Source organism: Tenrec ecaudatus, chromosome 6 (assembly GCF_050624435.1).
Source record: "Tenrec ecaudatus isolate mTenEca1 chromosome 6, mTenEca1.hap1, whole genome shotgun sequence".
NCBI classification, from domain to species: domain Eukaryota; kingdom Metazoa; phylum Chordata; class Mammalia; order Afrosoricida; family Tenrecidae; genus Tenrec; species Tenrec ecaudatus.
This window is the reverse complement of record NC_134535.1, coordinates 168,291,460-168,306,372: the sequence shown is the minus strand read 5'-3', so window position 1 is coordinate 168,306,372 and position 14,913 is coordinate 168,291,460. Positions and strand designations below refer to the sequence as shown.

Genomic DNA, 14,913 nt, shown 5'->3' with positions numbered 1-14,913 from the left:
ACACCAGAGAGGGTATTTTAGCCCAGTAATGCCGAGCACAACGTTTTCATAAGATTCCATTAAAACGTATCTGGTACCGAAACTATAAAGTTTTAGGAGCCAATGACGATGTCGACGAAATCGTCACTTTACTAGCACAGATGCATACCATTAATCACGCATTTTAGCGGCAGAATGCTTGAATAGTGGCACTTGTTTTGACTGACTGTACGTTTGAGGTTAAGTGGTCGTTGGTGTTCAGTGCATTTTACAAAATTTTCAATCTAGTGAAGGTTTTTTTTAATCTAGTGAAGTTTTAGTGTTGATATTTTTGTATATGTTCACAAAACTGTAGTTTTTATGTGCAAGGTGTAATACTCACAAAAACACATTATATTTATTATATGTTTCCGCTCTTTCAAAACGTAACAAATTCGTTTCATTCGTCTTTTGAATCGAGAGTGACAGAAATTACCACAGCCTGGATTGTGATTTGTTTTATGGAAAACAGCTAATTTATGACCTATATGGAAGCAGTGCAGACTCAGACAAGGAACCAGATGCTAATGAGGATGAAATTGGTAAATAAAATGTGCATTATATTAAAATTTTTTGATTTTACAATATAAAATTTTAATTATATTGCCATTCAAACTATTCTGATAACAATATTTATTTTTTCCCATGATAGGAAGTGAATGTACGCCCGATTATTCTGATTTGGGTGAATTAGAAGCCCTCGTAGTTAGTAATGATAATACTAGTGAAGATGAGTTAGAAACTTGAGTTGTTGAAGAATCAATTCCAATGACTATAAGTTCAAAGCCATCTACATCAAAAAATCGAAGAATTCCTCTTTGGCGGCACATTTCTGGAGACAGTACAGCTAGACCTATGCCTGAATGGTTAGGGAAAATAGATTCTTCTGGGGTAGTAAACCGTCCTACTGAATATTTTAGACATTTTTTCTTGAAGGATATCATTACTGATATTGTCGACCAATCAAATCTTTGTGCAATCCAGCAAAATCCCAATAAAACTCTTGCACTGAGGAGCCAGGGACTTGAGCAATTTTGGGATACATTGCTTGCTATGTCGATGATGAAGCTCTCAAATCCACGTTTACATCGGAAGAGCAAACTAAACTGTCCTATTGTATTGGAAGTGATAAGTAGAGATAGATGGGAAGATATAAAGTCCAAGATTCACTTCAATGGTAATTCCCAAAGTCTGCAAGAGTTCAAAATGAGCATCGCCGAAGCTCTTCTTCTTGAAGGAAAAATAGACCAACACAAAGAGGCAGCCCTTCCACCCGCTTTACTGATGTTGAGTTTGCTAACAGAAAGAGAAGAGGTCCTGCCACCAAAAGCATCCCTGGAAGAGATGCCCGTTTGGATGGTCGTCACCATTACCCGGGTCACAAACAGAGGAAGATGCAAAAATGTAAATTGCAAGTGTGCACCAGTACTTTTCTGCAGCAAATGCAAAGTTCATCTTTGTATTACAAAAGAAAAAAATCGTTTTGTGCAATTTCACACTAACTAAAATTATAAACAAATATATTTTATATTACATTTTATAAATAAGTTTTTTCTTTTAATAATAAAATAAGATGAAAAATAACATAGAAATGAAGGTGTATTTTTTTAATTCCTGTATTATAAATCCATGGACGAATGTGACGATTTGGTTACATTTAAAAAACATTGCAAATTTTATATTTTTAAAATATATTTTGGTTGTTATATATATTGATAATCATGAAAGTACAGATTAAAAACAAAATTTTCCCCCTGAAATTAAAACTTCAGGCGTTATAGGGTTAAAGCCATGAGACTGGAGAGTTCACTGAGGCATTAGAGTATTCTAAATTCAAGAAATTAAGGAGAAGATGAAGAATCAAAAGTAGATGGAAATGTCAAAATCAAAATAGACCAATAATTAACAGGAAAATGTACGTATTCCAAAGCAATGGATTTGGGTAATATTTCACCTCACACAAAAATAAGAATAGAATCATGTTTATATTTATATATATACACATACACACACATATATAGAGAGAACTTAAGAGTTCATATACAAGCTACCTTTACAACACTGTAAGAGAACGATAGTGAAAATGATGAAACAGAATAAAAACAGATATTTTCAGTTTTTGAGTAAAGCAAGAATGTTATTGAAAAATTTTAAATCAAGGTTGAAACCGAAGCCAATGTGGTGTGCTAGGGAAGTGGGTCTGGTCTCACTGTCAATGTCGGCTAGAGAAGGTCCCGGAGCCACACCTATCCACACAGTCTCCAGCGCCTCGGGCGTGGCAGAGGTAGAAGAGCCAAGGGAAATCTTGGAAGAAGCGCCAGGCCCACATGGTCTAACTTTACAGAACTATATTTTATTTGTTATTTTCCCCTAAATATGCTTCTTGAAAAAAATTCCACATATATGTGGACCTAAGTAGTTACAACATGTGTTGTACAAGGCTCAGCCATATAGTTTTCTAGCTGTTTCAACCCTATAGAATGTAAGTATCACGGGTCTTAAATCCATTTTCCAAATGCATGTTAAATTGGAGTTAGGAAGCTGCTGCTCCGAAATCCCTGAAAATTTCAAGCACACATAAGATCAACTTTTTACAAATTCCGTTAAGGAAAAGTATTAAAACAGCATTTTCACCCATATAGCATTTTCCTACTTTCCTTTCTGATACTGAACAACTCATATCCTTTGGAGTCACGATACTCAGTGAGCTGAGGTTTATGGTTTCAGGTGTGTGTGTGGGGGGGGGTGGGGGGTTTCCCACTAAATCCTGTGCCCTTCTTAGTATGCATGAAAACCTTACTTATCACTGTATAATATTAATATATACTGTGAGCATAGATTATGTCATGGATTTCCGTTTACTTGGATTCACTAACAATGCCCATGGAACCAGGAATCAAGAAATCAAAGGACATACAGTTCTGGCCAAAGCTTCTACAAAAGACCTTTTTAAAATATATCACTCTTTGCTATCAAATACCAAGCCATGATATTTTCACTCACCTGGACAATGAAGAAGGAAGACCAAAGACAAATTGATACCTCTGAATTATGGTGTTGGCGAAGAAGATTGAAAATACTGTGGACTACCAGAAGAACAAATTCAGAAGTCATCTATGTATTTACTCCTTAGAAGCAAGGATGACCAGTCTTTACCTTTTACATTTTGGCCATGTTTCCAAAAGGGACTGATCCGTGGACAAAGACATTATTGTTTGGTAACGTGGAGGGTCAGAGAAAAAGAGAAAGTCTTAACTAGACGGATAGACACTGTGGTTGCAACCAGAGCCCACACTTCACAATTGCTGAGGAGGGTGTACAAGTGGACAGTGTTTCATTCAGTTGTACAACTGGGTCACTATGAATTGAAAGCAACTCAAACACCAACATCGGATGTCACTGACTCCACAACGGGAGGGGAGCAGTTGTGAAATCCACTAACCATACATTCACATTAGCCCAGCATTTCCAGGGAAACTGGCAGCCCTTCCCCTTTTTAAAACCACATGATCTATGACATCAAAACTACCGTTATCAAAAACCTCCCGACAACCAAATTCAACGGTAAATTTCTTACTTATCCCATCCAAAGCAGCCGACCCTTCCATCTCCGAACCATTTTCTACTCTTGGTTCCTAAGGCACCTCTCTCGCAGCCCTCCTCTGCACTCACTGGACAAGTTCTCCTGTTCCAGTGTCCAGGGATCCGTCTTAGAACTCAATCTTCATCCTTTCGGCAATCTCATGGGTCTAAACATGGTACATGCAACCATGGCTCCAATTTTGTTTTTCCAACTACATTTGGCCCAGTGAACTCTGGCTTACATTACACCACTGTCTAGTCAACATTGCACTTGAGCATCTAAAACAAGACACCTCATGGATTTTTTTCTTTTCCCTTCAAAACCAGTTTTCTAGTCTAAAGCTCAGTAAAAAGTAATAACCAATTGTTTGGGACTTTTCCATTTTCACATATGTCTAATAAATAGGTCTTGTTGGTTCTATCTTCAAAATTGACTTCAATTCTAAAGAGTTTTCGACCACAATTAAAATGCATTAAACTATTAAAAAAAGTTTTCTACCACATAGACTACTTGAAAGGAGCCTTGGTGGGGTGGTGGGTCACGGATTACTAAGTGAAAGGTCAACAATTCAAACCTACCAGCCGCTTCTGTAGCGGAGCAATGAGGCTTTCTGCTCCGGGAAAGACTGACAGTCTTGGAAACCCACAGGGTTGTCTGTACTCTCTACAGTCACGATGACCCTTCCTTGTCTGCTTGAGTTTTATATCATGCATTTTAAAACACCACTATCTCCTATCTGGGCGTGTTCACTGGCCTCTTTTGTTCACTTTTGACCTCATCTTTTCCACTCAACAGAATAAATCTTTTGTCATGTCACTCTTCTGTTCAAAACCCTACAATTAATTCTTCAGAAGAATTCTGTGAAAAAAGGCAGTGGTGTATGAAACAGGATGAACAAAACATGAATTATTATTAAAAAGCAAACTGATAAAGTATATATATATGTGTATGTATATATATACATATGCATACACACATACTATGCTCACTAGTTTTGATATGCTTAAAAGTACCCATAATAAAATTTTTTAATCACTGGCAGCTTTCCACCATAAAATAGAATCAAGCTTTCTTGCCCATAGACAAAAAAAGCAATCCCTAATTTTTTAGAATCGAATCTAGTGGATTTCCTGTCACTTAGCTTATCTCCATCTTCTCTGCTCTAGCCTCCCATTCATTCAGCATAGGTCCTACACAGTTGCTTGGCCCCTCTCAACCTCAAATATTCAACTCCCCCCTGCACCATTGCAAACATTCCTGCTCCTTCAACTTTTATCGCTCATCTGTACTTAAAAGCCACTGCCCCTCTTTTGCACACTGGACTATCCTATACAATGGCCCACACTTCTCTACCCCTTGATCCTGCTAGATTTTTCTTGTCTGTACTTGAGGTAGTTAGTTTATTGTGCCAACCTGGCCGCTAAGCACATGTGTAGGTTAACTGAAAGGCAGAGGATAAATGGCTTGGTGAACCTCGCCTTTCTAGTTCTCGGGTCTCTTGCTTTCTGATGGTAGGACCAGGGTGCAGCTGCTTTAGTCAGTTTCCTGCTTCAAGCTGGCAAGGCTCACTTCCTTCACGACATCCCCAAGGAGCTTTCCTCCTGTGGTCAGCAACACTGTGTGTGTTTTGTGAGATGGAGGAGGACTTTGTGGATTGGTGTCGGACATAGGGGCTTATATTGTACTTGTGGGCTTGGGCAGCACTGGGTTGGGATGTTTTCTTGAATGTGCACTTAGCCCTCATATAAAACTCTCTTATTCATAAGAGTTTTTGTGGATTTGTTTCTCTTAAAGTATCCAGACTAACACAGTGCTTTATCACTATATTGCCTGTCTTTCTCACCAAAATGAAGCAACATGAAAATACAAACTTATGTCTTGTTTACCACTGCAGCACCAGCGCCTGCCAGAAATAGCACTGCAGTGCATGTTTCAAACAGCATGGGGGTAAACAAACAGCATTTTTTTGATTGCGCATTCAATAATGTTACTGTCACAAAGGTGTAATCTATACACACATTGATTATCAACTGCCACTTAGATCACCTGCTCCTAATAAGAATCAAATATTATCCAAAGAAAGAACTTACTGGTGTGAGCTGTTGAGAATTTAACAGCTGCTGAAATTGCTGCTGATGAAGAAGTATTTGTCGCTGCTGGTCAGAAAGTAATCCTAGTCCAGAGGCACTGAAAAATGATTACAATTCTTACTTTTTAATATACACCTTTAATTCATTTTTAAAATATAAAAAAGAAAACGTTTCAGTTTGAGGTGTAATAAATTAACAAGTCAAGCTTTTAAATACAGCACTTTGCTTATCTCCGCAACCCAACACGCCCCTCCATACAGTCAGCTAAATAAGAATTCTCGTTGTCAAGAAAGAAATGGTTTGATTTTCTTTTTATTAAAGACCAAGTAGACACTAAGCTTTATGGGATAAAAATTTTACACGTGTTTGTAAAACTATGCATAATTTGTATTTAATAATTCAAAGATAATTTAACTCACACTAGTAACACATTTAAAACAGTCCAAATACACTAATTGATTTCACCTAAACCTTTTTTAATGACCCCAATTGTAAGTAAAATCAAGCACCAATAAAATGATAGCCACAAGACATACTCTGCAGGTATCCACTGCTAACCTATTTTAAATTATTTATTCTCCAACAGTATGTGTAAAAACTACAAGATGTTAATCCCTCTTGTTTTAAACAAACATTCAAATGCAATTTCAGTACAATGAAATATAAAGTCTCACGCCCTAGAAATTAAAGATAAATATTTGACCTTTATCCTACATCAAAATCTTGGGTTAAAAAGTTATGATCAAATTACATAGCTGAATTTGAAGAAACCAAGAGTCGGCCCTCCATTGCCATGGGTTCTGCATTCAACCAACCACAGATGGAAAGTATTTGAGGAAAAACAACACAATGTAGTGGTGTCAAAGTAACCCCTCAAAAGCTAGGAAGGAGTACAAAGTTCTATTTATACAGAATTTACATTGTATTAGGTATTATAAGTAACCTAGAGATGTTTTAAAGTATTGGATAGGATGTCCCTAAGTTATATGCAAATACTACACCATTTATTAAGGAACTTGAGCATCCACAGAGTTTGGTATTCACAGGGATACCAGAACCAATCCTCCACGGATACCGAGGGTCAGCTGTGATTACCAGTACAGTACTACCTTTCTTCAGAGTTTATGATACATGAGCGTAATATACAAGGGAATAAGAAAAAGTAACATTTTAAAATACAAGTCACAGACCAAGACTGAAATTTTCAGCACAGAATATATTTAATACTTTATTTTACTGAAACTGATATAATTTTGTTTCAATCGGAATCTTTTAAGTTTTAAAAATAAATGACTCTGGGCATGATATGCTTAGATTCTATCTCTCCCCACCCTCCACCCCTAACGTACATCCACAAGGAACACATCAAAATTCTCAGTGAGAAAAAAGGAAAAGCAGGTTTACTAAAACGTGAACAGCACTGGTAGGTACTATGTTACATTAAAGTACCCAGAATATATTTAAGTATGTTTCTTACCTGTTTGTCAGTGTAGCTGGCATTGGATGTGTTGCATTAGGTGGTACAGTTGTGTGGGTGAGGGGGGCAGGGTTCTGGGATATTGTGACAGGAGTCTGAATAACCCCATTTAAAGCTCCTACAATGCCATTGATTGCCAGTTGGTTACCTGGCAAAGCTCCAATTATTCCACCCACTCCAGGCACGGCAGGAATGGTGGATGTTCCAGTCTGCATCCCACCAGCTAGTGCCCCCACTGTCACGCCATTGACCTGTTGAACTCCACTAACTCCTGAGCTTGGCTGAGCTGGACTCTGCCCAGCAGGAGGTGGGGTGGAAAGAGCCGATGAACTGCTGGTGCTTTGTCCACTAGAAGTTAAGTCCTAATATAAGAGAAAAGAGAGAGTTAACTTGTAAAGAAGACAGCAAAACTGTTTAATAATTTTGAACCATTTTACATTAATATACTATTCTTCACAGGTAAACTACACTAGTGAAAATAGCAGCAAATTTACCTGATTTAACACAGGAATAGAATTATCAGGTAAAAAGCTGTTTCCGAGATGAGGGCTCTTACTGCTATTTAAGGAATCGGTGGTAGGAGCTAGAATGAACAAAGATAAGAAGAAACCGGTTTACCTTGTTAAATTACATTATATGTGAGATTAAAGGTTTATTTAAAAGTTAATGCTGAAGTCTATTAAAAACACTTAAACATTAAGACATACATTTCCCGAGACCAGTTGACATAGAAAATCTTTACTGAAAACAGTGGCATTATAGAAACAGGAATTTCAAAAGATTTGAATGTATGTTACCATAAAATTATATACCACAGAAGTTAAGATTCTTTGCAACTTTCACGTGAACCTGTAACAGCTACAAACGAAGCCTTTCTACATACTCGTGCACAAGTTACTTGTCACCAGTGGTTCACTGGATGCCCCCCACCCGCCCCCACCCGTAACTGCGCAGGGCTTTCGTCCGTACCCGTCTGTGTGGGAAACACATGCACTGGATGCGCTGGACTCTGGTTCATGGTGATTGTTGGGAAAGGCACTGAGAGCTGGGCATTCAATAACTGAAGGCGTTCTTTTTTGGCAGTCAAGTTCTTTATTTGTTCCTCTAATCTTCGGTTTTCAACTTGAAGTTGGTGTAATGACTTCAGCATTCCTAAAACTAGCAAACATTTTAAATAAAAACAACACACACAATTAAGTATTTTAACGACAGGCATCATCGCTTCACAAATAAAACAAAAATGTCAAAATGCTAAAGAAAAAAATTCTAAGTGATTATGCTTCCTTCTAAAGTATATGTAGATGTAATAAAGTATATGTAGATGTAAAGATGCTGCAGTGTGTGTGTGTAAATATATATGTGTGTAAGCCTACAGAGAGCGTTTTTCGGAGTATTCCTTCTGGAACTCTTGTGCCACACACCACGACGCCAAACCAAACCACAAAGTCACAGGTTCGGCTAATTTCCATTCTCAAAGAGAGAAAGTGAGAATGTTTTTATGTTCATCTAACTTAAAGTCTTAAATAAAAATTCAAAGTGATTGTCATAACTTTTAAGTAAGATATTATTTAAACAGGCAAGGGTCTCAACCAATGAAAACTCCTTAGACCACAATAAAAAGCAAAATTTCGATTCCTTGCTTGTTTTAATCTAATTATACGGCCAAACTTCTGGTAAGAAGCCTCCAATTCCAGCAGCTAGACATGTTGATCCCCAGATCCCCCAGCAGGGGGCACTGTGTGCGCACTGCAGCCATGGCTCTCTGTTCCCAGATAAAGGCTTATCATCTGTGAATAGGCTCCATTTCTGTCCTGCTCCATCCCCTCAAATACTGTCTCAATTCCTTCCACCACTTGGACCTCCCAACTGACACCATAGTTTACTGCTGCTATGCCATGGTGACGGACACTTTTAAAAATGTACGTATTAAAAAGTTGTTATTTGTTTAACGTGACCTTTGGGCCTTGAAAAGACAACTATACTGGTATAGACACACATGGTCACTTCCCAAGGATTTAACTTTTATGCCTCCTCTTCAAGATCCCACAAAGAAATCCTTAGTGTGTCCAAATGAGATGCAGTAAGACTAAGCTAAACCTGTCCTCCAGCTATCATGTTTAAAGGATTATCCCGGCATGAATTTCCTCACAATCAGCATTTTCTGTCACCATTCATGAAAATACCAACCCAGGGCACTTGGCCCACTAACAAAAAGCAATAGTAATAATAATAATATAAAACAGCAAAAGTTTATATCCCAAAATGATGAAAACTATCCACTTTTTACCCAAAAAATAATATATCTTTAATACAAGGCCGCTTTATTTTTTCAGCTAACCACCAACCCTGTTTTGGGCATGTTTATAACTATACTGAATAAATATTGAGTAAGCATGTAAATTATAACAATTCAATATACACCCATATATGATTATTTATGTGCATTTACGATCCAGTAATTATTATTCTACCGTCTCCAAAACGGAAAATCAAGGGGCGATCTGATGGTATTCTCAGGATATCTCTCTCTCTCTCTCTCTCTCTCTCTCTCTCTCTCTCTCACACACACTCACACACACACACACACACACACACACACACACACACACACTCCACCCTTGACCCTATTTGCCTCATGAACAAGTTTCCTTCAAACAACTCATCTCATGTGTTCATAAAACTTTTTAAACTGGTGTAAACAAAACATAATGGAGAAACATAAATTACTGGTATAATAATTATAAGCAATTATGATAACCAGTTAATATATAAACACCTTCTCCGTTCAAGGAAATGTTTGTATTTTTATGTCATTTATTCCTTAAAACAACCCTAAGATATAAGTACATCATTATTAGCACGTACAGTCTCACTATGAGTCAGAATTGATTTGATGGCAGCGGGTGTGGTACCTTTTAGTAGATAAAGATTAAGAAATTTGCCCCAAGTTCAAACTTTTGATAAAAGGTAAAAACAGAATACAATTTGAGGGTTAAGACTGTAAAATCTGTTCCAATAAAGTAATGACTTCATTTTACTTTGCACCCTATTATAATAAAACATTTATCATCATTTCCTTACTATTCTAAATGAACACTGAACATTTTCTGTGTCCATTTGTCTCTGTCCAGCCATCCAACTACACAATCTTCACGTAAAGAAAAAGACACTTACTGTCGCTAGGAGTACCCTGTTCGAGCAAAAACTGCTGTCCTTCGCTCCACTGCCTCTCCAAAAGCTGTTCTATACTTGCTGCTACTGGAGGCAGATTCTCCAAACTGCTGTTGCTTGGCGGATCATAGCGAATCTGTAAGCTGCTTACAGGAGATCTGTTAAAAAAAATCAATTCCTAAGTTTAAAAGGGGGGAATATTCTTTTAAGGAGGACACATTAAAGTTTCTTGTCTATATTGAATCTTTTTTCCTGTTCAAGTTTTCTAACCTCTGCTAGAAGTATCAGGTTCCAAACGTAAACACCATACTCTACCCTAAAATTTATTAATTTTTATTCTTCCTCCTCAAGCTGTAAAATTAAAGAAATAGTTGGTCATACTAGATACAATAGAAATTCATAAACAAAGCACAATCTCATGAATAGGTTTTAAACAAACATGTACAGAAAGTCAAGGTTAAACACTATTTTATTTAGCCACAGAAGAGTTCAAACATTTTGCCTTAATATCTAAAACATCAGAATAACAATGAGTAATTATAGGCCTGTGATGGGCATTTTCATTTACAATCAAGAAAACCTCAAATTTAAGTAAAAACAATATTCTAACAATTTGAAAACAACCATTTATTATAATCTGAAAGTAGTTATTTTCACATTAAATATATAATTAGTATAAAAGTATTTATTTAAACTTTTAATATAAACGTTTTTAAGGTATTTAAGCTTTTTAAGTATTTAAACTTTTTATTATAAACATATGTAAAATATATTTCTAATAATAATTTAATCAACCCTTATAAAACAAATGCTACTTACATGAAGGTGAACGTGTAATGTTCTCTCAATTGTTCAAAAATTTTAAATTAGTCAAACCTGCCATCTCTGGTCTCTCAATCTCCAAACCAAACTCACTGCTGTTGAGTAGATTCCGTGACCCCACAGGGCAGAGGAGAATTGCTCCAGTGGGTTTCCAAGGCTGTCACTCTTGAAGGGGGCACAGAGTCTCGTTTTCCCTGCCCCACAGGGCAACCGGTGGTTTCAAACTGCTGACCTTGCAGTCAGCAGCCCAGCACATAACCACCCATAACCACCGTGCCACCAGGGCTCCTCCTTCTGATCGCTAGCGCCAACAAGACATGAGTACAGGGCTTTATCGTTTCTCAACGTGCTGGGTCATTATCATTTCACATGCAGCTTCACAATTACTTGGAAAGAAGTCATTCAACATGGACTCATTGTCACTGAGTCAATTCTGACTCACAGACCCTATAGGACAGGGTAAAATTGCCTCTGGGTTTCCGAGACTGTAACTCTTTACAAGAATAAAAAGCCTCATCTTTCTCACAAGAAAAACAGCTGGTAGTTTCACTATGCCCCTTGGGTTTCTAGTTTGAAGTCAAGACATGGCTTATTGGCTCAATTTCCACATGAGGAAACAAAGAAGGAACTTCAGTGACCTGTCCAAAGGCACATTGCAGGAACATGGCAGAACTCGGGCTATTACTCAGATTTTCTAATTGCCCACTCATGGTTCTTCCCACTGCCTCCAGATTTCTTTACAAAAATCTATTGAAATAAGAAACTAACCAAATGGCTTTTAATTCCTTATATAAACATTATGCATCACATAGGTCTGGTGGGCCATTTCTGTCAAACAGCACAGTCTGGAAGAATCATTGACACACTAGTGCACGTAAGGCTGATTTTAAATGGTAATGTGAAGTTGGAAATACATGCCAAAAATAATTTAATACCATTCATTGGGTCAAAAAGAAGTCCTGGTAGTACAATAGGCTAAGCCCTCAGCTGCTAACCAAAAACTCAGCTGCTAGAGCTCCCCAGTGGCTCTGAGGAAGAAAGAAATGCAGTCTGCTTCCCTAACACAGCTCGTCCTGGAAACCCTGGGGTTCAGCTCTACTCTACCTTTTAGGGAGGGTGCCTTGCAGTCAGAATCGACTTGTGGGCACACAACTGCCATTTAACTAACTAAAATAACCACACGAGGATACAAAAGGGTCTTGAAGTATTTCTGAGTAGCCTTCTGTGTATGTTTCAAGTTGAAAAGGGTGGCAAAGAAATGCTGCTTTCCCTAAACATAGAAGCAAAATCCATTTTTTTATTATTTTGAATCATATCTTTGTGTGCTTCAGATACCATGTTTCCAAAAAAATAGTATTTAATTTCCTGCACAGTTCAATTTGAAACAACAATACTACTTTTAGTTTACTCAGGGACTGTGCAGGAAAAAGGAAGGTGCTTTCAGATGTTCCAAAAGAGACAAAATAAGAGGTCATGAGACAAACGTTTATAGTAAGTAAGGTGTTCCCTAATGGATACTCGTGAGAAATATAAGCCACACAAACCAAACCAAGCCTACTGCGCCATGGCATCTGCCCTACAAGGCAGAGCATAACTACTGCCTAGGGTGTCCTGAGCTAGAAATCTCTCCCAAGAAGCAGCTGAAAGGTTTGAACTGCCAACCTTTCCGTTAGCAGCCTAATATCTACGAACTCCTCTTACTTATTAATCTAATGCCATGCTTAAGGCAGAGCTCATAAAATAAGGACACAGGGAGAAAGTAAACTAGAAGAATCTGTACGAGTTGAAAAGTAGAACAGAGTTAATTTTAAAGTAGCTATGACCTGAAGTTTCTTCGTCTTCCATAACCTGACACAGTCATTTCCCATCGCTGCCACTCTAGGTGGTGCTCAGAAAAGCTTAGCCCGTTAGCATGGTTCCAGGAGCTCTCGTAGCATAGTGGTTCCCAAATGGGCTGCTAACTTTCAAGGAACCAAGTTGGAAAGCACCAGCCACCCTGTCTGCTCCCATGACGAGTTACAGTCTCAGAAACCCATGGGGGCAGGTCTACCTTGTCCCATCGAGTCACGAGGAGTCGGCATCAACTCCATGGTCGTGATTTTTTTTTTTTTTTTAGTATAGCTCTGGCTAAAAGGGTACTCCTGCTGAAAGGAATACAGTTCCATAACTCACAATGGACACATATGGACTGCTACCTGAAATCCAGTTACATAATATCTGTAAGCGTTTCACAAAATCATGTCATATATTTGCTATACTGATGATTCCAGTAATTTAGAACAGTAGAAGGAGTTCTACTGCCGAGATGCATTTACTAAATTATGAACCAGAGACTAAAGGGGTTAGTTTGTTTCCTACAAGGGCCCTTCGACTAGAAATCAAAGTTGAAAGCTGTCTGTAGCATTAAGCAATATTATAACTGAAAAATAATATAGTGCCAGTGGCTATGTATACAAATGATAAAGATTGGGAAATTTCAAAAAAAATTATTTTAGTTTATAAAACTAATCATGTATATAAATGAATATTCAAAGTAATTTGGGATCCTTTTTTCTTAACTGTCTAGACATTCTTCTTATCTATACAACGCTTCTATACTTCACAAGTATGTACTTACTCTACTGATAAAAGATGAAGAAATTTCCAAATCTCAGACTGTTTCGTTTTCCTAAACTTTGCAGAGTAAATAATGCTTACCGTGGTGAGAGACTTCCTCTGGGTGAGCTTCCCCTGCCAACAAGGCTCCGGCTATTGTCCCCAAGATCTTGATCTGCAGTGTAAATAGTTCATACTGATAAAGCAACTCTCACTAGATAAGAGGTTTTAAGCTCTTGCTCTGATTTTTACTAAACAATACATTAAACTTTGCCAATATCTGTGCATTTACTGTGAAAGTAGAAGATCTGTAGTACTAGTTTAGAACTGCCGAACTGTGGCATGTAAGGCGTTGTCCCTACAAGGGTTTTTTGAGGGTGTAGGAGGCCATGGATTATGTTCTGGTCTTTCAATCCTTTCAATTTTACAGCACAGCCGCGTGGTTTGCATTTGCAGTACCCTCCCCTCAGCCACTTTTAATTTCTACGGTTAAAGTAATGAATCACAGCTGTGGACAGCTAATCTGTATGCTTATCACAGCAAATCCTGATGCTTTGTATTTTTTAACACTTTGCATCCCAAGACACGTTATAAAATACATAACGTATTACACAGCCCCACACACCAAGACTTAACTGACGTTACTTTGCACCCAGGCTAAAATTATGTTATTACAGGGATTATGAACAAAATAAGTAAAATTACTGATAACACTAATTTTCAAATTGATAAACAAGCTGTAATACAGAATTCTACTTTAAAAGAAAAAGAAGGTACATTAAAATTTTTCTTCAACTATTCCTTAAATAACCCTGCTTGAAACGAATGTGTATTTCCCTGTAGTTCATTCCCTATTAAAATCACTCTATTTAAAATCCAGGCCGGATGATCCCTTCAGGACCACCGGTGTGAGTGGCGATACTGGGAGGGTAGAGAGAGAGTGGGTTGGAAAGAGGGAACCGATTACAAGGATCTACATGTGACCTCCTCCATGGGGGATGGACAACAGAAAAGTGGGTGAAGGGAGATGTCGGACAGGGCAAGATATGACAAAATGATAATTTTTAAATTATCAAGGGCTCATGAGGGAGGGGGAAAAATGAGGAGCTGATGCCAGGGGCTTGAGTGGAGAGCAAATGTTCTGAGAATGATGAGGG

General features: G+C 37.8%; 1 protein-coding gene across 8 annotated transcripts in view; it reads right to left on the bottom strand.

Moving 5' to 3' along the window:
* The window catches only part of MLLT10 (MLLT10 histone lysine methyltransferase DOT1L cofactor), a 229,093-nt gene that overhangs the window by 9,116 nt on the left and 205,064 nt on the right, over positions 1-14,913 (bottom strand). For all 8 annotated transcript variants that reach the window (XM_075552468.1, XM_075552469.1, XM_075552470.1 and 5 more), the window contains 6 exons: positions 13,859-13,931; positions 10,343-10,497; positions 8,138-8,326; positions 7,663-7,751; positions 7,169-7,530; positions 5,692-5,788 (listed from right to left, as the gene is read on the bottom strand). In XM_075552468.1, coding sequence (XP_075408583.1) covers positions 5,692-5,788; positions 7,169-7,530; positions 7,663-7,751; positions 8,138-8,326; positions 10,343-10,497; positions 13,859-13,931 — 965 coding nt within the window. The remainder of the gene's footprint in view (positions 1-5,691; positions 5,789-7,168; positions 7,531-7,662; positions 7,752-8,137; positions 8,327-10,342; positions 10,498-13,858; positions 13,932-14,913) is intronic.